The 23,435-nt window shown below is 43.1% G+C and overlaps 1 protein-coding gene across 1 annotated transcript; it reads left to right on the forward strand.

Annotated features, from left to right (window-relative positions):
* Positions 1-19,883: 19,883 nt before the first annotated feature.
* Cartpt (CART prepropeptide) lies at positions 19,884-22,062 on the forward strand. The gene is made up of 3 exons (XM_004999749.4): positions 19,884-20,239; positions 20,595-20,678; positions 21,524-22,062. The coding sequence occupies exons 1-3, from the start codon at positions 20,081-20,083 to the stop codon at positions 21,629-21,631; spliced, it is 351 nt and encodes a 116-aa protein (XP_004999806.1). The 5' UTR covers positions 19,884-20,080; the 3' UTR covers positions 21,632-22,062.
* Positions 22,063-23,435: the final 1,373 nt, after the last annotated feature.

Consider the following 23,435-nt stretch of genomic DNA (forward strand, 5'->3'; position numbering starts at 1 on the left):
TAGCATGGGAGTGGGCCTTCTGTAGAAGAGAACTGCTCACATCTTGCTGGCCAGGAAGCAGAGAGTGATGGGAGGAGCCAGGGAAGATGATACCCCCTTGCATGTCTGGCCTCAGTGACCTGCACTCTCTGGCTAGATCCTATCTCTTAACAGCATGTCAGTATTAATCATCAGTGGACCAAATCCACCAATGAGTATAGTGCCATGATCGCATAATTACCTTCCAGTCAAATGCAACATTTCAGATCCAAACCCTAACATTCCACCCCCGGCCTCCAAAAAATTCATGTTTATCTCTTTACGCAAAATTCATTTAGTCCATCTTTAAGTCTTATGAAAGTTTTGATAGCTCCGGCATTGCTGAAAACTCCAAGTTCAAAGTCTCGTTTGGGTCTCAAGGCCAAAATGTAGCTTTGGGCCTCTATAAAAACCAAAAAGGAAATTAAACACTGCTGAATACAATGTCACAGGGGAAGTATTCCCCCACTCTGAAAGAGAGGAATAGGGGGATTGAAAGGAATGGACCAAAGTAAGACTGAAACCCAGAAAGGTAAACGTTAAATTTTGTAGCTCCATGTCCAGCACCTGGGGTAAGATGTGGTAAGATGTGAATTCTAAAGAGCTTTGGTGGCTCTATGCTTATGGCATTGCCCCTTGAAACCCTCATGACCTCTGTTTTAGGTTGACTTGCCCACTGTCTACAGCTTTATTTATCTGCCAATCCATATCCCTGGCATCTCCAACTTCCTGGCATCTCTACTGAACTTTTGTTTTCATTGTCACAGTTTCACACACTGCCTCTCAGGAACACACTGCCTGGCCTCTCAGGCCTTTATATGAAATCTGGGTGGAAGCCTTCCTGACCCCATATCTCTTGCCTTCTGCATGCCCATAAAACCAGCACCACATGAATCATGTCAAGTTCTACTGCCAGTGAGAGCAGTAGCCAGACACTCTCTCATAATGGCTACAGATGCTTCTGAGTGCCTGAATAGCTGACCTCCTGGAAACTCCTATTTGGTCTCAAATGAGCTGGGTTCCTTGTGGCTCTCTTCTCAAAGCAAAATCTTTCATTTTTACACCCTTACCCCAGTGAAGGTAGGTGTTACTGATACCTGAGAAACCCTCAAGTCCTCTTTTTTATTGTTTGGAAGCAAAGTACTTGACTTCTTTTTAATGCCAACCTTTAAGCAACCAAGCCTTCCTGTCCCCCAACTTTGCAGGGCTTTTTTTTTTTTTTTAGTGAAACAAAACATTTCAAATAGGCATTTTGCTCCAGATTCTCATAGCTCTCACTAAAAGCAGAAAACAGTACCTATGCCACAGGTTGAATGTTATGCTGCCTTGAAATTTTCTCTGCCATATTAATTAGTCCAGTGTTCTTAATCTCATTCTTCTACAGAATCTCAGGACATGAGCAAAATGAATACAAATTTTCTGCTAGAGTGTAATACACATGGTCTTGCGACCAACTGCCATGGATTCCTTCTTCCCAACTGAGACCTATGGAGCCTGAACTTACCATTTGAATTTTTGTCTGCATTTTGGTCTGTTGAGCCCCAACAAATACCTCATCAAGCTCTGCTTATAGCGTTCAAAGACTTCTCTAGATGATATCTTCAAACTTTTCTAAACTGTTTCTGGGAACCAGTTCCAAAGGATTCTAAACCATGTGGTCATGGTGACAAAAATAACTCCGTTCCTCCTACCAAAATTGGTCTTAGTCACTTTCTCACTGCTGAGACGCAATACTTGGAACCTTCAATTTAAAGGAGTGGTTTAAACTGGCTCAGTTTCAGCCCATGATTGGCAAGCTCCAATGCAAAAATAGCATGGTAGAAGGGTCTCCTGGAGGAATACTGTTCATATCACGATTGCTAGGAAGTAGACAGTAAATGGAGGAGCTGAGAAGGAGATATCATATGGCATTGTTCAGAGGACTAAATGAATTTCTTTGTGTTGAGTTTGTCTCTCTTCTAAACCTTATTGCTATTAAAGTCCGAAAACATAAAATCAATTTTGCCAATGATTAGAAATGGTTAAATAAGATATTTTATTGTGTACTCATAACTATTGACATTAGCAACAACTATTAGATTAGTAACTATTGAACATTAGCATAGTGTACATTGTTCCTGATAAAGCTACTTGAGAAAAGTATGCATGTAAATTATCTGATACACAGTAGATATTCAAGTAGAGTAGGGCATTTATTAGTTTTGCTATAGTAATTCTGTTAGGAAAGAAGCCTACACTAGATTATGTTTGTAAGACACCCATTAGGTTCTGCTGTCTATGGGATTTTTGTAAGGGAACATTTAAAAAAGATTGCCATGTTTTCAGGCTCAGTAAACCATGAGAACTCCTGCTTAAGGCTGCTAACATGGCAAAGCCATGTCCTCTGGTGTTCTGCACAGTGTGGGGAGTTGGATGTGGCTGATTTGGAGTGGTGTAAGAGGGTACAGGGGAAGGTCTGGAGGCTTTTGTCTTCTTGATCTTTCTTCCTCTCTCTGCTCCTGCAGATCCTATTTTGGAGCAAAGTAGCAGTTTCTTTTTCCTGGTACTGGGGTTTGAACCCAGAACCTTCACTTTGAACTATAGCCCTAGTCCTCCTTTTATCTTTTATTTTGAGACAAGGTCTTGCTAAGTTTCCCAGGCTGGGCTTTATATTGTGATTCTTTTCCTTTAGACTCCCAGGGTACTGGGATTACAGGTGTGCGCCACTGTGCCTGGTTAAAGTAGCAGCCACTGTGCCTGGTCATTACCCAGGCCGTAAGAATGAGGCTACCTAGATGCAGGCAGAGGGTAGGATGGCAGTGGATCGCTTCAGGCTGTCAACTCCCCTAGCTTTCTCACTGATCTATTTCGAAAGTGCAGAGATGGTCACAAAAAGAACTGATGGTGCTGGGGATTTAGCTCAGTGGCATAAGTGCCTCGCTTGCAAGCATGAGGTTATGAGTTTAATCCCCGGTACAAAAAAAAAAAAAAAAGAAAGAAATGAACTGATGGAACCATGTGGCAAAGAGCTGAGGCATTACCATTCATATGCTTTGTGACTATTTAACCTTTCTGAGCCTTAAATGCCCAATATGAAAATGGGAGAATAATTCCTACTCTTTGGTTTAAATGTGAAATGCCTCTGAAGTGCTTTGCTTGGTGCCTGGCAAGGGCTCTGCAGAGGAGAGCAAGGGCTCACTGTTATCAGGACCCACAGTGGGCTTTTGATATCAACATCTTTGTGTGCGTCTCCTAACAGTGTAACACATCTTTCCTTCAGGCTGTCTGCTTAGTAAGAAGCTCTGTGCTATCCTAAAAATTTATCAAGGTATTACCCACCTTTGCCTCTACATGATTGTGAAAAGATTCCTTTTTCTTTTTCTATTTCTGTAATGCCATGTATTTTAGAGCTAAAATTTCCCCAGTGGAGGTAGCTATAAAGGAATAAGCCCTGTGACAGAAAGGCCCAGGCCCAGGCTTAGTTCAGGGAAATGGTCCTTGAGATGTAATCAGTGGGTATTAGCAACACCCATTTCAGCTCGGCATAGCTGATCCCTGGGAACAGAGACATTAGGCCTTTCATTCCGGGGACATCAAACCGTCTTTTCCTGGATCTTATGATGAAGTCCCTGCTGGGTGGCACTGAAAGTCATTGTTGAGATCATGTATTAGTCAGCTTTCCTGTCACTGAGACACAGTACCCAAAGCCCACAATTTAAAGGAGGAGAGGTTGAATTTAGCTCTCAGTTTCGGGGGATTCAGTCTCTAGTGGGCTGGCTCCAAGGCAGGTACACCATGGCAGAAGAGCGTGGCACAGCAAAGATGCCTAGTTAGTGACAGGTGGGGAGCAGTGCAGGGGAACAGTGCCAATGAGGAAGGGATCAAGGGCCAGATATAGTCCCCAAACTCACACCTCCATGGCCCACCCAGGACACCCACACACACTCACAAGTGTGCTTCACCAATCCCAGTCAAACTGACATAGCACACAATGTCACAGATCATGTGTGATGTCATCCAGTGGTCCACTGCCACTCTCTGGGTCCAGACCAGTAGCTCCAATTGCACCTAATGTCCTGGCTGCAGTGTCAAGGCCATCTCTGGCCAGTTCACTCACTGTGGGGTTATACAGGAGCTCTAGGGCAAAGCTCAGCGCTGGCTCTCTGGGGAAACAATCTGGAAGTGAGGAACTAGGGGCTTACAATCTGAGAACAAACCCAAAATTAAGCCTTCTGGGAGATGCTACTATGGACACACAGATTTGAGTCCCCCTTTGCTGCTCTAGTGGACCAGCCCAGGTGACAGGTGGGATGAGGAGGGGACTGGAGAAGAGGCTTTTGTTCACATCCAAGCAGCTTGCACAGGCTTCCCTGGAAGGCAGTGCAGAGGAATCCTGACACCCTGCTGCGCACACAGAGGTCTATGGAGCGTCTGGGGGGGGGGGTGGGCAGCGGGAGGAGTGCCCCTGTCTGTAAGGCTGAGCTTCTTGTGGGCTGTCTCAGAACTGTTCTCTCCAAGCATGCATTGGGCCTGTGCCCACAGCTGCCTAGTCAGACCGTACCTATAGCCCAAGGTGGAAGATCAGCATTCAGTAATTAAGCAAATGAATCAGTTATAGACAGTGATCAATACCCTGGAGGAAATGGCACATTGTGATAAAGGGTGACAAGGAGCGATGGTTCTGAGTGGCAGAAGACCTCCTTGAAGTGCTATCAGGACAGAAAACTAAGTCAGGGAGAAAGTACTTCAGATGACAGCCTGGTTTCCTCAGTGACTTTCTTGAATCTGAAGAGGATGAAAAGATGAACACAATCTCTGCTCTAAAAGTCATTACATCAGGTGACCACACAGAGACAGGTGGTTTCAAATGAAGCTGTGTTTTCAAATCCTGGTATGCTGAGTGACAGGCGGGGATAGTATGGGATGGTGAGCAGAATTCAAGGGGCAGCAGGAATCACAGCAGCCTTGACAACATGGCAGAAGGGAGAAAGAGCTACTCACTGAAGGCAGCGCTGATTATTTCTATCACTGGTATGTGGAATGCATTTGTTAGCTGTGGCAAATAAACACAGAAATTTAGAAGCATATTAGATCCTAGGAAGAACTGCAAGTGTTCTGAGAGGCTTTAATTAGATTACTGAGGGAAGGAAATGGTGCATTCTATGTACCTGACTTTGTACTCATCGGATCTATGATTGTAACACACTGGGCAGATATTTTAGGCCCATTTTATGCATGTGGAACTTGAGGCTTGGGATATTTTGTTTGTTACTGTCTCACACAGGGGGTAAGGAGTTGGCTTCAATGGCTATGCTTTTTTCTGTGCACCATATTTTCTGACTGGTGGTCTTAACAAAGACTCAGAGGTTTTGGGTGTCCAATTATTCCCTCCTTATTTTTGTTCGACTTCCTCTCAGGTCCTGGGCCCAGTGGCATATCCCTAAGAAGCCCTAGGGAAGCTCCTTAGGGTCAGAGCCCCCCATCTTGGTCATAGGGCTTTTCTTTTGCCCTCTTTGCAACCAGAGTCTTGTGGAAGAGACGAGAATAAATCCTTGCCCATCCCTCAGAACTTAGGTGGCCAACTTTTGGCAGGTCATGGGGTTCAGCTCTGCAGGTATCCTCTCTTTCTCCTCCATCTTGCTGGTTTATCCTGAAGAGAAAGATAACTGGGTCACCTGGGGACCCAGTATTGGAAATGCCATAGTTAGGAATTAACACGGTTAATTGTCTTGGGCATCTTCAGAGTTTCATTTTAAATTTGCTGGTGACATTTTAAAATTGAGAAGCTCTACATAAAAAATGCAAATTTCTGTCTCCTTTTGAAAAACTGGTAATTCTACCATTATATTGCCTTGTGTCTGGGCCTCTTCTGGCTTCTCTTACTTGCTGGTCCTGTCTGTAGGCTAACACAAAGCTTACTGACTCAGACACCCAACATATGTTCTGTATGTGGGCACCTGCAGGGCCTGGGAACCGATGCGGGCCACTCGAATCAGTATGCCTGGGGGTAGCACCTGGGGCAGCAGTTTTTGAAAATCTCCCCAAGTAGTTCTGATCTGCAGCCAAGCTAAGAATCTCTGCTTGATAATCTCCCTTAACAGGAGTTGGACTTCACAGAAGCTCATGTGTCAAACAAATGGGCTCCTGATGTCCTGCATGAAAATTGCTATTTCATTCCCCTCCTGCCACCTCTTGGGAAGCTCCATTTACCTCATGCTCCCTTGCTCAGCTGTAACTGGGTCTTTGTGAGTTTTATGACTATGCATGTAGAGCTCACAAGTGTTTTTTTTTTTTTTTAAACAGAATTCTGGGTGGCAGAGAGAATAGACAAGAAAGAAGCAGAGAGCAGTTGTCTTAATTGCTTTTCTTGTCACTGGGACAGAATTCCCAACAACCGCAAATTATAGGACAAGAGGCTTCTTTCAGCTCACACTTTGTAGTGGTTTCAACCCATAGTCAGCTGGCTCCAAGACATGGCAGAGGGGCAAGGCAGGGGAGAAATGGCTCATGGTATGGCAGTGGAAAGTGGGGGGAGGAGGAGAAAGGAAAGGGAGAGAGGAAGAAAGAGAGGGAGAGGGAGAGGGGAGAGGGAAAGGGAGAGGGGGAGGGGAGGGGGAGGGGGAGAGATAAACCTTCCAGGCCCTGCAGATCCCACTCCTAACGGCAAGTCAGGTCTAAACTCTGATCCCCTGATGAATGTCACATCTCTCATGATCAAATCACCTCCCCAAAGTCCCATCAATGAGTACATGAGGTTTTGGGGGGACATCTAGATCTAAATCATAATAGTGTTTTACAGTTGTCCTTTCAAAGATTTTGTGTATCAAGGCTGGCTTGTGCCAAATCTTAAGGTTCCTAGGAAATGGGTAATGACATTTAGAAGCTACTTGCTGCTTTAAATGCACCCTTGCTTTAAAAATAAAACACATAATGAAAAATAAAATGATCCTGGCAGCTTCCATTGAAGTCTTTTTCATTAGTGAGCAGTGGGAGATTGGTCTCTGTGGGTATCCAATGACCACCGTGGGCAAAGCTAAGTTACGGTCTACTGCAACTTTGCTCCAGGGTACTGGGGAAAGGCCACATCCATCAGCAGGGGCTCTTTCCAGGGCTAGCCTGGCTAAGAAAGCACATGGCAGGAAGGGGTATTTGCTTCTGGGCAAAAAGACCATGAATGTTTATAGCTTTAGTTACTCCAGGGCCTCTCCACTTTAATCAGGTAGGTTTTGTGTCAACACAGGAAGAGACCTCCTTTCTTCCATCAGCCAAAGGCCTTGACTGGTCTCTCCTGTCTTCCTGGGGAGATTTTCCATCAGCAACCAGGGGAATCCCCATCCAAAAGTTAAGGTTTTCATCACAAAGTGCCAGTTACCTTTCACATTGGAAAAGGCAGTGCTTATACTTAGAGGCTCAGCCTGATATGTTTTTGGAAAACAACTTGGTTTTTTAAAGAGCAATGAGGATCTTGAATGTTAGGGAATATTTAATATAATATCTAAAATTATTTTAGATTATTTTCTCCTTCTCTTTTACCCCCTCTTTTTTTAACTTTCTATTTTTGAATGATCAAGTTGATAGAATAAAATACAAAGATTGTAAAAAAGAAAAGCACTAGATTTTCTGATGATCTATACCCAATCTTCCCACTTGTATCAGAAAGTAGATCTGGTTCTGTAAGTAATCACTCTACGACTGCCCCAGCAATGGAGACTGAACCCAGGGTGTGCTGAACTACATCCTCAGTCCTTCTAACTTTTTTGAGAGAGGGTCTCACTAAGTTGTCCAAAGTGGTCTTGAGCTTTCCATCCCTCTGCCTCCGTCTGATGAGTAGCTAGGATTACAGGTGTGTGCCACTGCATCCAGCAACATGATCAGTTTTATCACTTACATAACTGGAAATGCAAGGCTTGAAGACTAGTTTGGGGGATTTTCAGCCTTGCTAGGTGCTCTTGGAAAGCCCCTGGGTGTGTGTTCCTGAGCACTTAAATGAGAGAATGAAAGTCTGTGCAAAACTGAAAATTTCATGACTTAACCAATACTGGCTTAATTTGGTTTTCAAGGGGATATTGAAGAAACTTGGCCTTTGTAGGACAAAGTATGCTCCCTGGGACCTCACTAGATGATGCATAGATCCCTTAAGTAGTTGTGCTCAACCAGGGGGTTACATCACTTGGGGCAACTTTCCAAAGTATTCAAGAATTATTAAAACATGTTATGTGCAGGTCCAAGTCTGCCAAAACAAAATCCATTAGCCTGCATAACAAATTTGCATTAACAAAAGAAAGATCTGAAGGGAACAGCAATCCTTGAGCTGAACTTCTTTCCTTCAGAGATTTTGGTATCCAAATTTGGGGAGTGGGCTATAAATATATGTACTTTTCTGCACAAAGATTTCCACTGAGTAATGTTTCCATCTGAGGCTGGGAACCTGTCCCCATCACTTCCTTGTCCCTGAGACATAATACCTGACAGCCATAACTTACAGGAGGAGAAGTTGGCTTTGGCTAATGGTTTCAGAAGTTTTAGTCCATGGTTTGCAGGCCCAAATACAGAAATGGCATGGTGGAACATCCTGCTGTGGAAGAAAGCTGCTTATACCATGGTGACTATAAAGCAGACAGAGAGAAGGAAGGAGAAAGGGACCTTCCAGGTCACACCTCTGAGGAAACCCTCTTGTCCAGACCCTGCCTCCTAATGCACACTTAGCTGTGGATTCATGGGTAGACTAACCACTGATGAGTGTAGCACTGCTATGATCCAGTCACCTTCGCCAAACCCCACCTTGGAACACCCTAGGTCCAACCACAAGGAAATTCCTGCTCTAAGATTAAAGAGTCTTTTTACTGGTCTCACATTTGATGCACAGTATACCAGAGATGTATGCTGTTGAAGAATGCCACCTGACAAATTTAGGTTGAAGAGAGAGTAGTGACGTTAGCATTCCTATGTGATGCCAAGGATGGCCTGAAGAGAGACGCCTTGCCTTGCGGTCTTACCTTTTCCTCCTCCGCTCCAACAAAGACTTCTACCCATTGAAGCCTCACATGTATCACGATCTACCTTCTTTGTTTCCCCAGTCCAAAGAACTTGTCTTCTCTCCACTTTTAATTCACTCACTGTCTGGATGATTTATTTAACAAATCAATTAATGATTGATGACCTAGCCTCTGCTTCAGTTGAAATGCAATTTGTCTTGTATTGGTATTTAATTTTTCACTTATCTCTGTCTAGTGGAAATAGCAGTGATCTGAATTTTACTTCTGGATTTATTTCTAAACATATGCCCTAGGCAAGGTATTTAACCTTTCTGGGCTTCAAAGCTGCAGGGATAATATTCCATAATTTTCTTTCTTACCTCACCACTCAAGCTTAGTTTCTTACGTGATTCTCATTGATTTTATATTTTTGACAGAGTCATTGTGCTAGGCAATTGCTAACATGGTTCTGATTCCAGGCTCCTGGTATTCGTATGCTTGCATATCCCCTGCTCTTGACTGTAGACTGGAATATGTCCCAGTCCACCCCCATGAGTGGACTATGTCTAAGTGATGGATGTTACTCCTGAGATGGGTTAGAGGAGACTGGGACTTCTGTTTTGCTAATATTCTCTCCAGTATCTTACCTGCTTGCTCCATGGAAGAAGTCCCTGGAGAGGGATGAGTGACCTCTGGTCAAAATCAGCAAGTCACAGGGGCTTCAGTACAGTCACCTGGGGGACCTGAGTTATCGTGAAAATGGATATTGCCCCAATTTAGCCTTGAAGTGACTGCAGCCCCGCTCAGCCCTCTGGGGTTGCTGTCATGTGAAGAGACACTGGGCTGATGCCTTCATGGAAGCCTGTGACCTGTTCTAAAGCAGAGGGCCTGACTGAACTCTCCCTGGATTCCTGACTCACAGAAATGGTGAGACACTAAATGGGTGTTGTTTTGAACTACTGTTTTTTATTATTTTTATATGCAGCAGAAAACTAATACTGCCTATGAGATGGTAGATGTGAAGATATCTATCTGTATCGGCCAGATTAGGCGAAGTTGCTCTGCAGTATCAAGTCACCCTGCAAGTTCAGTAGCTTACAACCACAGAACTTTTTCCTTGTATGTTCATACACTGAAAACTGATGGCAACTGTGCTAGTGAGGGTTATTATTGCTGTATTAGACGTTTCCCCTCCAGAATCTAGGCTAACAGAACTGCCTCTATCTGGACCACTGCAAATCATGCCGGAAGAGGAAAAAGAGCCAGGCAAAGTTCACATGACTTTTAACCCTTCCCCATGGAAAGGACTCACCATGACTTTACTTGTATTTTAGTGGCCAAAGTTAGTCACATGGTCACATTTGTTCAACAAGAGCTCCAAAATATAATCCTCCGGGCAGGGGCACTAAATGCCTGTAAATGTAATACAGTATACCTATATTTAGTGAGTGGTAGCCCTGGATGCCATGAAATTCAGGAAAGAGAAGGAATGACTCAACTCCTTGGATGAATGGATGTAAAGGTCCCACAGCCTGTCTGAGAGAGGAGAATATGATTGAAGAGCTTCTTTCCCAGGGAAGAGTAGAAACTTACGAGAGCATGAGGCAGAAAGAGAAACTAAAGGTTTTAATTATTCATATAATCTTCACTGTCATCTCACTCAATCTGCCCTCACCAAAAAGTGAATTCTTCATTGCAAATGCAGGCTTCAAGACATGTTCCCTGGTTGGATTGCCTTCCCCAAGCTCTTATGGTTTCTTCTGTGTAGAAATATACTCACCTCCTTTGTCTCTAAGTCATGTTCATAAAGTTCAGCTGGGTTTTCAAACCTGTCTTGCAGCAGTCCGTTAGGAAGAGGAGCAATTGCTGCACACCCTTCGGTGAGCCTGCCAGTCTCGGGGCCCCATCTCTCAAAGTCCGCTCTAATCTCACCTTCCTGAGTAATAAGCAGTCCCTGTAGGCTTTCTGCAAATGTTGGAGGAGCTCAGAGTATGGTCACTAGCCCATCTATCTCAGAGGTCATTCCAGGCTGGCTTTAGAGAGGCAGCTTGATGGGAAGTCAGAGATATAAATGCCGGCACAGCCCGCCTGTGGGGTGGAAGTCAGGACCCTGACTTAGCTGTAAGCCAAGTCAATGTGATGGATCCACTACTAATACTAAAACCGTATTAAACTTCTCCTGACACACAGCAGATAAATGCCAGCACCAGAGAGCCCCTAAACACCAAGGAGAGACTAGCTGATACTTCCTCTATAAAATATATTTCTGCCCGCAGGCCTTACATGATCTTTGGATCATGCCAAATGGTATTCTGTTTCTCCTGAGGTTATAGTTTATGTCAAAAGAAATAGACTTCATTTGGATAAGTCCTAAAGGAAACACAGAAGACTCTCAGAATTACAGTTTTAAAAGTGATTTCAGATGCCACCATAGTTTTTTTGTTTTGTTTTGTTTTGTTTTGTTTTGTTTTTTGTCTTTTTCCTTTTTATTGGTACCGGGAATCGAACTCACGACTGCCTGCTTGCAAGGCAGGTGCTTATGCTGCTGAACTAAATCCCCAGCCCCAGATGCCACCATAGTTAAAACCCCGGGCCTGTGCTGGAATCTTGCTTCCATGTCTACCATCTAGGCCATCAGAGTACTCTTGCGCTTGGTGATCAGGGACAGATTTTACATTTTTCAGGTTCTTTAGGATGTGGACCCATCATTTTATTTCCATAAATGATGTGGGGTGGGGGAGAAGAAAAGCAGTCGATGTCTGTGACGAAACTGGGGAGACATCACCTCCTCCTAGTGACACAGCAAGTTTTGCATTTGGCAAAAATTTTCCATGTTGCAACTGAAATGCATTTCTAAAAAAATTATTGGTCAAACTTAAGAGAAGTCATTGTTTGTACTTCAAACACCCTACTCCTGAAAATGACCAGCTGTTACAACAGCTGGTCTCATTTCTCTTCTGATATGAGAATGATTATGGTGTTTTTAGATAATAAACTGGCAGTGCTTCTGAGCTGCTGGGTGAACCTGTTCTCTGATACAATGTGTACTTCACTGAGTGGCCGTCTAGCTGGGGTCTAGGTTACCCTTCATTTCATAGCAGGGGACTGTTCCCTGACACTTCTGTGTGTCAGCCACTCTACCAAACACTGGGAATCAAGGGGAATTTGAGACATTCTCTGCCCTCAAGGGTCTGCTCATCTAACAAGGGACTTAGATGTTCCATAATATTATAAGCAGAATGATCAAAATAGGTGGTGAATGTATGAACTAACATTTTTACAATAAGACATATTGTCACTAATCTACATTAAAATCCTCACCCTTGCTTTGAACACACTTATCATTCTTACCCACTCTTAACACATTAGAAAGCATCTCTGGAAGTCCTCTTTCCTGAGTCTGTGATCAAGTCTGACAATTCTAATAAAGAACAAACACTTATAACCAACCAAACAAAAACCTTCTGAAATTAGCAATTCCATTTGACCCAGCTAGTCCCTTCTAGGTATCTTCCCCAGAAGAATTAAGTTCACCATACTGTAATGATAAATAGATACCCATGTTTATAGCAACACAACTCACAATAGCTAAATCTTGGAAGTGGTCTATATATCTATCAACAGGTGAATGGATAAAGAAAATGTGGTATTTACATTCAATGGAATACAGTACTCTTTGATAAGGAAGGATAAAGTTGAGTCATTTGTAGGAACATGAATGCACCTTGAGACCATATTGTTAGGTGAAATAAATCAGACACATGGACATAAATATTGCATAGTTTCTCTGATATGAGAAACCCAAACTACAGAGAGCAAAATAAAACATAGATAATAAGAAGTAGGGTGATAGATTTTGCTCAAGGGGGAGGGGGTCAAGAGATGGAAGGAGGAGACGGGAAAGGATGGAGACAAAGAAAGGAATGAAGTTGTGTTATGTACACGTACCAACTCCACACAAGGAGTGTAAACATTATGCAAACATGGACCAAAGAAGAAGGGGAAGAAAAAAGAGAAAGAGGAGAAGCAGGAGGAGGAGGAGGAGCAGGAGGAGGAGGAGGAGGGGATCAAGAGATGGATGGAAGCAGAAGGAGGGGCAAAGGATGAAAAAGAATAAAGATATGTTCTGCCCATGAACTAGCTCTCCACAAGTTATGTAAACATTATGTACTGCAAACATGTACTGATAAAAATTTAATTTAATTTTTTTGGTTTTTTGAAACAGAGTTTCACTATGTAGCTTGGGCTGGCCTTGAACTCACTGTGTAGTCCAGGCTGGCCTCAAACTCATAGCAATCCTCCTGCCTCAGCTTCCCAAGTGCTGGGATTGCAGTTGTGCACCACCATGCCTGGCTAAAATGTAAGTTTTTAATAAAAATTTTACAACATTCAGTGAATACTGCTGCCAAGTGCATCCAGTAGTAAAATATTACAGTGTGTGCTTATCTGCACTATTCACTGCCTCTGTACTATATGACTGGCTTTTCTCCAAAGCCAAAATCACCATGAAAGGTAAATGTTGTGAAGTGATTCAGGACATTGGGACAGCCACAAAAGTGCAACTAAACACATACAAAGAGGACTTTCAGGACTATTTCACAGTGACCAGAATAATGGGATGACTGTTTTTGAAGTGAGAGGAAGTGTGTTGGAGACGGGGCTATGTAAGGGTTAAATTGCTGACCAGGAAGGGCCCTCTAGCTGTGTTGGAAAAGCTCATAGTCACAGTGCTCTGAAGTCAAGAGGGCACCACAGCTGAAGCAGTTGAGGACACAGGCTGCTGACCTTCTCTATCCCAGAGCAAGAAAGCTGCCAACCCTAGAGATCAAGTAATTCTCTTAAGTGGCAAAATTTACTGCTTGGAGAAGTCTTTGAACTGACTTCCCAAGGTCCTGCTCAGTTTCCACTTTGCCTCAGTATCCCTTTCCTTTGCTTGAAAGTCAAATAAATATGAGCTGTTTCGAGAAGCTCTTGTTCTTATTTCCACATATTCTCTACTCCCAGAGAGCTTTGACCTTCCTGGACTCCCCCAAAACATTGGCTCTGTATTTAAGCCTTCACTGTAATTTTTTTTTAAAGCCAAGTCCTTAACAGAAGTGTTTTGAGGGAATCAGTGTTTTTTTATTGCACTAAAAATTTAAATTTAAAATGCACTATAGTTTTTGACCAAATACACGAAGTGTGTGTGTGTGTGTGTGTGTGTGTGTGTGTGTGTGTGTGTCTGTCTGTCTCTGTGCTTAGGTCTCCGCTGGATCTAAACTTAGAATTCTCTAATGTCATTCCAACTTTGTTTTCGTTCCACTGTTCTTTTTAGTCTTCTTTCCCATTACACTTCTGCACCTGTCATATTTCATGTACCTTACTCTCTCATAGCACAGAGAGGGCACACTTTTGTCCCCTAAGTGTCTTTTCTCGATGATCTCATTTTGTTGCCTATTTGCTCTCAGGGTTTTAGAGTGGTGTTTTTGTCATTGTTGAAATTCTACCCACTGCCTAAGACCAATAAGCTCATCCAAAGCTTTTTTTTTTTTTTTCTTTTTTTCTTTTTCCTTTTTATCGGTACCGGGGATTGAACTCACGACTGCCTGCTTGCAAGGCAGGCGCTTATGTCGCTGAGTTAAATCTCCAGCTCCTCAAAGCTATTTTTAAGAAAATATTCTTCACTAGAGGGAGTCAGTCTCTGACTTCCCGGGGCCCTCTTTCTTTACTGGGATTCTTTCCTTGCTGAGTTGTTGTAATAGGTATTGGTGGGTGATGCCAGAGCCAAAAATCCTCAAGGATAAAAGCTGATCTGGATAATTGCATGAGTCCCCATAATACTTAGCAGTGCTCGAACATACTGGCATCCAGAATTTCACAGAGTGAGTCTCAAAATGGAAAGCTTTTTAATCAAAAAATGAGTGAGAAGCTTTCTGTAATTTCTCCTCTTTTCTTCTCCAACAGGTTATGTGTAAAGCACCTGTTATTTCCTACTACCTCTCCAACACCTCTCAATTTAGTTCCAACTCCAAGCCTCCTTTACCTGCAGATTAGTTTCCCAGACAGTGATAAAGATATTTAGTTAAAACAGCAAAAGGCAGGTACTTTGGAAAGACCATCAATACTGAGGGTCAATATACAGAAGATGAATGTCAATGGTAATACGTCTCTCTTGTAGAAGCAGGGAAAGTGGAAAGCAGGGAATGCAGAAGCAAAACATAGCACCTCTCAAATGAGTACCAAAGAAAACAGTGTGATGTTTAACTTGGGGAAAAGTTCAGTTAATACAGTGGAAGAGAAGCAGTCTTCAACACAAATATTTAAGAAGTCATTGAAGCTGAGGAAGTCTTTTGTTTTATTTTTATTTATTTATTTTACTTTAAAGAAGATAAAACGAAATGGAACAAAGCAGATCAGAAGAAAACAATGTAAGTGCCACAGATTTCAAAGCAAGACAACAGGGGATCAATAGTTGCTACCATAATGTCTCTTGTTTTCTTCTAAACAGTTGTCTTTATCTTCACACACAATGAATTCATGCAAAACAAAATAGTATAAAACTTATCAAAACAGAATAATGAAGGCATTACAGGCCTCCAAAACCAGACAATAGAAAATCAACAATGACTACTGTAATGTCTCTTGTTCTCATCAAAATAGCTGTCATACCTTCATGTATGTTGAAATTAAATAATACAAAACAGACTAAAACCACTACACACAAAGAATAAAAGCACTACTGGATTTCACAGCATGACTATAGGAAATCAGCAATGGAAACCATAATGTCTCTTTTTCTTCAACATAGCTGTTCATTTCATCACGCATAATACAATCCATTCTTGTAAACTATTTAGGAGAAGTTCTAGGCATGTATAAGCCCTACATGTACATCTATCCTTTCTGCATTAGAAGGGAAAACAAAAAAATCCCCAAATTAATAGAAAAACAAGCAATAAAAAGATAAATAAGTAACAATGAAGCTGAGGAACTTTTGCTGTTGGACAAATTTTAGATAGAAGGGTTGGATGAAGAGAGGGTTAATGGATAACAAAGTAGTCTGACATTTGAGAAATATGACAAACTAAAATACGAAGGATCATGCATGGTTGTATAGGGAAAGATTACTTAAAATTGAAGGAGATATGGGAAAAATACAAGAGCTAAGCAAAAATAGTATTGATATCTCATTCTTCTGAGAACTTTTCATTATTAACACTTTAAGGCTTTAGTGTTCTCATTTAGTAACACTGACTGGTCCCCATATAGTAAAGGGTTTTTGTACCCAACCCAGAGTCTTCTTTCTTGCCAACTCACAAATTAATAAATGGATTTTTTTGGTCTTTTTGAGACAGGGTCTCACTCTGCAGTTCAGGCTGGCCTTGAGCTCACTTTGTAGCCCAGACTGGTCTCGAACTTGCAATGATCCTCCTGCCTCAGCCTTCCAAGAGGTGGGATTACAGGCATGTGCTACCATACTTGGCAATGAATGGGTTTTAAAAGTCCATGATAAGTTTCTCCAACCTTTTAGAATTTTCTTCTCAGATAGCAGTATGTTACAAGTAGATCTCACTGGCACTAGTTTCTTTTGTCTCTGCTGATGAGATTTTTCTACTTGAGTTATTTCGAAGAATAGAAGTAGAGGCTTACTCTGATTGGCAGGGTGGTTAGATGAGGTTGCTGGCAGTAAATCTTGATAGGTGTGCTGGTCATTGCTTTTCTTTCGAGAGGTGACTTGTTTTTCTTTCCAGATCTGGAATGAAAAGTAGAGATTAAATCAGTTATGGCTTTTACTTACAGTTTGGGGGCACCAGAAGTGGGCTTTTCCCCCTAATGGAGTCTTTACAAAGTAGCAAGTTTATATATAAATTCTCCTGACAGGCTTAGCACAGACTGCAGCTCCTCTCATATTTTTGTTCTTTCTACATGAATTTTCTCTGGGAAGGAAGTGGACTAGTCTTTGCGGTGCCATGCATCCTTAAGGCAGTTTATAAAGTCATTCTGCTCAAGATGAAAAAGTCATTGTGATACATAAATAATCAACACAGTCTTGGCTCACAAGATTGTCCAACAGCCCTTTCCTTAGTCCCTTAACTAAGTGTGGCATCCTTCTTACATGAAAATGATAACCTTTTGGTACAAAAGGAAAACTGTGACTTGTGGGGGAATAAAATTTGAAAGGAAGCATCTTATTGAAGGTATCTACCATCATATAAAAAAGGCCTAAGATCTTATTTGGAATTTTTTTTGAAGTATAGAATACTTTTAAGATCACCAAACCAGGTGTGGTAGTACACACTTATAATCCCACCATTTGGGAGGCTGAGGCAGGAGGATTACTGTGAGTTCGAGGCCAGCCTGGGCTACAAAGCCAATTGAAGGCCAGCCTGAACTGCACAGTGGGACCTTATCTCAAAAGGATAAAAAAAATCATCAGAGATAGTTTTACATGTGTCCATGTAAGGCAATTCCTGGGCTGCAGGCCATTGCTAGTCAGTGGCCTATTAGGAACTGGACTGTCCAGCAGGAGGTGAGCAGCAGGTGAATGAAGCTTCATTTTTTTTTTGAACAGCTCTCCTCATTGCCACCTGAGCTCCACATCTGTCAGATCAGCAGTGGTGTCAGACTCTCCTAGGAGCAAAAACCCGACCTTGACCTGTGTGAGAGATCAAGGCTGCATTCTCTTTATAAAATCTAATCCAAGCCCTGACCCCCTATTCCCCATCGTGTCCTTGGAAAACCATCTTCTATGAAATGTGTCCTTGGCCAAAAAAGTTGTAGACAATTGACATAAGTTTTAAATGGTAAAATGTGCCATCATGGATGTTTTGTTGTGCAGAATCAACAGGTATATATGAAAGTTGGAGCTGTGATGGTGTTAGATACATTTGCAACTTGTATTTACTCCAAAGCAAAATATTTTGATATTATTAATGTGTGTGGTATTTATCAGAAGAGACGCTACTTCTTGAATTGCTTCCCAGTATGCATCTGAGAACAATTAAATACTTAGTAATTGAAGGAGTTAGGCATCTCAGTGACTCACATTATCCACTAAGCAATTAATTTGTTAGAGAGTAAATCGGTGGATACGGTAGGCTGAATAGTCATGGACATTTAACTTGAGATTTAAATTAGAAGCAGCAGCAAATCATTTACAGATGTAGGGAGGCACTTACAGGTAAGATAATGTGCCAAGGTGTCAAAGCAGGAATGAAAGCCAGACATGGTGGTGCATGCCTATAATCCCAGAACTCTGGGAAGCTGAGGTAGGAAGGCCTCAAGTTCAAGCTCATTCTGAGCAATTTAGTAACTTAACAAATAAAAAATAAAAATGGGCTAGCAACATAGCTCAGTGCAAAGACCCTGGTTCAATCTCCAGTACTGGCACAAAAGAAGAAGGAGAAGGAGAAGGAGAAGGAGAAGGAAAGAATTAATCTTGCCTGTTAGAGAACCAAATAAAGGTCAGTGAGGCTGGAGTGAAGGGGTTTGGAACAGAGTAATAGAAATAAAAGAGGGCAAGGGATCAGTGTGAGGAACTTAGAATTTGTATGTAGTAAGATGAAAGACCATTAATAAAATTTACAGGGAAAACACTCTGACAGGCAGAGGAGATTAAGGGGTAGAAATAAAATAGGCTGAGGCAGTTAATGAGGAGTGATGTGTGGTGACAGGAAGGCTAAAGAATGGGAGAAGTCAGGAGCAGTTAAAGGAGAGCAATTAAAAGGAAGGAAGAAGTCAAATAGTCAAGCAGCTGGGCTGGATCTCCAGGTCTAAGTGAGAAGACAGTGCTTCTATAGGGAGCTTCATTTACATGCAGACTGTAAGGACTTGAAGCTTTCTAAAAACAGAATGTAGCCGGGTGTGGTGGCTCATGCCTGTAGTCCCAGTACTTGGAAGGCTGAGGCAGGAAGATCGCCATGAGTTTGAGGCCAGGCTGGGCTACGTAGTGAGTTTAAGACTAGCCTGAACTACACAGCAAGACCTTGTCTCAACAAAACTAAAAAAAAAAAACAAAAAACAAAAAAACCCAGAAACAATGTCTTTACCAGTCACTGAGGTCCTGGGTTACTACTGGCTTCTGATCTCTTGAGATATTTTCATAATCAAGGAGCTGTATTTTTTTCCTTTTGTTTTCTTTTCTGGGCAGGCTTCTTGGGTACCAGAGGTGGTGAGTAAACTGGATATGTGGATGGTTAAATTTGCCCTGAGATACTGTTTACAGGACCTGGGCAGCCTCAAAGTTCAAAAGGGGAGAATTAGGAGAATTAGTGTTTATTATGTTAAGGTCCATGGATTTTACATACCCAGTCTCTCATTCACTCTTCTTGAAGTAATACCTTGTAGGGTACCTCTATTAACTCACAGGTTTAGAAAATAGAAAGCAAATCTGCAAGAGGTTTTCTGTATTTTGTTCTAAGTTCACAGAACCTGTATGTGGTGGAGCCAGGCCAGGAACCAGAGTCAGGTTCTCTGCATTGAATCGAGCTTAATCTGTTCTATAACTAAGTCTATACCATCTATATCTGTCATTTTTCTTTTATTACCAGACAGATCCACCAAAGAATCCATGTGGGGTCAGGGTCGATTTCCCTTTCTGGCCTGTGCTATTTCGGCCTCCCGTGCCCCAGAGTACCTAGTGCAGGGTACTCTGTCTGGAGGCAGAATTCCCTTCCTCCTGCTGCTGTTCGGGCTGAGTGAGGGTGGCGAGGCGGACAGAGCTGTGCTGCCAGGCGATGGGAAAAAGCGACTGTGCTGCCTGGGCATTGCCCCGAAGGCATTTTCCACTTCCCGGGCCCCTTCCGCTCCGCAGACCTCACCCCTCGCCCTACAGCTTCAGCTCAGGCCCGTGGGGGGCGTCCCTGGCCGCGGGCTGACAGCACGGGGGCGCGGGGTCTCGTCTCTGCTCTCGCCCATCTGTGCGCACAGCCTCGTTCCCGGGCGCCTGGAGCCCGGCGGGCATTGACGTCAAGCGGTGGCGGCGGAGCGCTGCCTACAGACGGCTGACCCGGGCCCTCCTCCGCACCCCCTTCCTTCCTCGCCCCCTCCCTCTTCCCGCGCACCGGGGCTCGGGCTCGCTATAAAAGGCGGGAGAGCAGGGTGCCCGAGCAGCGACGGATTTCAGAACCATGGAGAGCGCCCGCCTTCGGCTGCTGCCGCTCCTGGGCGCCGCCGTGTTCCTGATGCTACCTCTGCTGGGCGCCCGCGCGCAGGAGGACGCTGAGCTCCAGCCCCGAGCCCTGGACATCTATTCGGCCGTGGAGGATGCCTCCCACGAGAAGGAGCTGGTCGGTATTCCCCTCACCCCAGAACCTCTCGGGCTGCCACGCGGTCCCTTGCCTGTACGAGTCCCTTCTTCCCAGCCCCATTCCCAGCCCCGGGGGTCGCAGCACGGGGAGCTGGGCGCAAAGCCTGCGCACCCTCTGCCATCGGAAGATAGACTGGAGCCCGGGCTCTGAGCTGTCTGTACAGCTTCTCAGAGCAACGCCAGCCTCGGCGCCCTGGGATCCGAGGTCAGGACCAGGGACAGTACCCGCTGAGCTGCCCCGAGTCCCACAGCGGAATGTGTGGGTCTCGGGCTTCTAACTAGGGCTGGGCTCGCAGCCAAGGCGGCAACTTCGGGATCCGGGCGGTGTATTGCAGATTGAAGCGCTGCAGGAAGTCTTGAAGAAGCTCAAGAGTAAACGCATTCCGATCTATGAGAAGAAGTATGGCCAAGTCCCCATGGTAAGACTCTGGGGTCACTCCTCTCCCGTGTTAGGAGAAAATGCACTCCTTGAATCAGATACACGACCTTTACCCGGGATGGGGCCAAGTAACTCAGGTCATGGGCTTGCCTTGTTTTATTGGGTCCCTTTGGTTTCAGGGCCTGCTCTTGTCCCTTGGTCTTTAGGGCAAAGGGGGACAGACTAAGTTGGAAGATTCAACAGCTGTGCTAGGAATGAGTTCTATAATCTGTGTGGGAAGGAATATTTCCAGAGCATGAGTTTTTGGTTTCATCTTAAGAGAAATAATCCTCCAAGCTGAAATCTACTCAGTTCTTGCTCCCTTATTCCTTCCAGACCACAGCCATATATATAAATCTAAGTTCTGCAGTCAAAAATTCATGGCTGGCTCACTTCTTTTGAATAGTTCTGGGTAAGGGCAGCGCGCACTCACACACAGACGTGCACACACCTTCTACCTTCTTGAGAAGACATGAGTAAGTGGGGAAGCAGGAACAAAGACTGAGAGAAGATATAAGTACATTGTTTATTTCAAGGTCTACTTGAAAAATTTCCTTTTAGATAAGCAAGAAAAGAAGACAGGCAATATGACCCCTCAGGCAGGTGGAAGAAAGTACTATCGTGAGAGGCTAATGTACATTTCTTTGTAAAAATAGCCTCTCATAGAAACTGTGAGCACGAGGTTTTCTGTCTTTCAAACCTGATTCTCTGCAGATCAGACTTCTGCTGATGGTGTGGGGTCTAATTGTTCCTCTTGAGAGGCAGAGAGTGGTTGGCGGGGAGATGTTGAGTCCCACATGCATTGCCTCTTGGGACTCCAATGACCACACGCTGTGTTGTTTGCAGTGTGACGCTGGAGAACAATGCGCAGTGCGAAAAGGAGCCAGGATCGGGAAGCTGTGCGACTGTCCCCGAGGAACCTCCTGCAATTCCTTCCTCTTGAAGTGCTTATGAGGGGGCTTCCATCCTCCTGCATATTCCCCATTTCCCGTACTCCACTGAGAGGGTCACACATTCATCGTGGAGTTTGGCTTTAGCAACAAATAAAGTTTGCATTTTCCTCTGAGGGTGAAGGGGCTCTTTCTCTGCTGTTTTAAAAATAAAAAGAACACATTTGATGTTACTGTGTGAAGGGTAATGTTATGTTGGGGTTGATAGGTGTGCAAAGTATTCTTTCCTTGTTTTATTTGTCTGATGAACTCTTGTGTATCTTTGGGTAAAGAAGAGGAAATTTGCTTTGAAAATTGTATTTTTGTATGTGGCATGACAGAGTGAAAATTAGATCTAGTTAAACTTGGTGACATCACAATCTGGAAAATAATCACCCTAAGTAACACAAATTGAAGCATGTACAAGTTATACATAATAAAGTGTTTTTAATAATTGCTCATCGTGCATTGTCATTTCTACTTAAGAAATTTAGGCAGGAATAAGGAGATTAATCATGCTGTTGTTTTCAAAGAGAAATACTTCAAAAATAGCAGTCTACTGGGAGAACAGCACCTTAGCTCCAAAGAGTCTTGATCACTAATTAGGAGTCTACCACACTAGCCTCTGTGTAGTACATCTTTCTTTGACTGCAGTAGTGTGAACTGTGTGTGTATGTGTGTGATGGAGATGTTGGACTTGAGGTGATACTATTTTATTTATTCAAAACTTTAGCTAGACTTCTTAATTTTACCAGTAAGACTTGTCAATATAAAATATCAACTCTGTTTTAAAGGAAATAGATGGTTTATTCAGAACCAGATATGAGTGATCATGGCCTAGATATATGGATTCAAATTACCTTGAATGAAATGCTTTGACATGGAAGGGTAAATTTTTATAGCGAAAGACCAAAGAAAGTCATAAGTCAACATTCAACAAATAGATTGGTGAAAACATTGGTAAGCAAACTATAGCAAAGTGGGGAAATCTTATCTTCCAGTCAGATGATACAGCATTCTCAACTTTACAGTTGGTGGAAGCTAAGAGATCTGCTAAGCTTAATCATGCACTCTGAGCGGTTACCAAATAGTCATACAAATTTAAAAATACTAAAGTTAAAAATATGTACCTAATATATGCCTAAAAATATGTGACTGTTTTTCTAAAGAGCCTAAGATAGTCCAGACAACTTGGCATTAGCCATGCAATGTTTCACCTTTCCACAACTCTTCTGGTATCCTACTCAATCCAGATGAAGCACCCTGTAGGATCTTTAACATAGATGCAGCTTCTTCCCTGAGAACTGCAGCATCCTAGGCCAATAAAAGATAAATGGTTTCAGACTTTCACACTAGACACAATTTGAAAAGTCGAGACTTTATTTTGACAATTTCTCTATTAGAAGGTTTTGAATAGACTCTTTAAGGTTTGTTTGTCCAAAGAAAGGAAATTCACTAGACCAGGGGACCATTCATTTCCACCAGTAAAATATATATCCTTGGAAAAATTCCCTGTTCAAGAAAGAGTTGTTTGAGTAACAGTTTAGATACAACGCATGTGTGGCCAGTTGACTTACTGATAACAGACCTGATGGTAGGTTCGCAGGCAAAACCTTAATTGACCAAGGGCAGAAAACAGAAAAGAGGCTTCAGTTTGAAGAGGAGAATAGCTGAAGGGGACGCATGTCTGCTGGAAAACATCAGATTGGCCCCTTAACAGAAGAAAGGGACTAGCTTTTGTGTTTTTTCCGGCGTGGGCTAGAGGCTGGTAACTTCGACCTGATCCCTGGCTCTCTTGTTTCAGGAGCTCAGTGCTCGAATTCTTGTCC

This window comes from Cavia porcellus, unplaced genomic scaffold (assembly GCF_034190915.1).
Source record: "Cavia porcellus strain 051 isolate PalLab524CR breed Dunkin Hartley unplaced genomic scaffold, mCavPor4.1 scaffold_11, whole genome shotgun sequence".
In the NCBI taxonomy this organism is placed as follows: domain Eukaryota; kingdom Metazoa; phylum Chordata; class Mammalia; order Rodentia; family Caviidae; genus Cavia; species Cavia porcellus.

What these genes read in the sequence shown, in the direction of transcription:
- Cartpt (XM_004999749.4), top strand. Translation starts at nt 20,081, where the DNA reads ATGGAGAGCGCCCGCCTTCGGCTGCTGCCGCTCCTGGGCGCCGCCGTG. An exon ending in CCTCCCACGAGAAGGAGCTG is followed by an intron (nt 20,240 to 20,594) that starts GTCGGTATTCCC and finishes GGTGTATTGCAG; the next exon opens with ATTGAAGCGCTGCAGGAAGT. An exon ending in AGTATGGCCAAGTCCCCATG is followed by an intron (nt 20,679 to 21,523) that starts GTAAGACTCTGG and finishes TGTTGTTTGCAG; the next exon opens with TGTGACGCTGGAGAACAATG.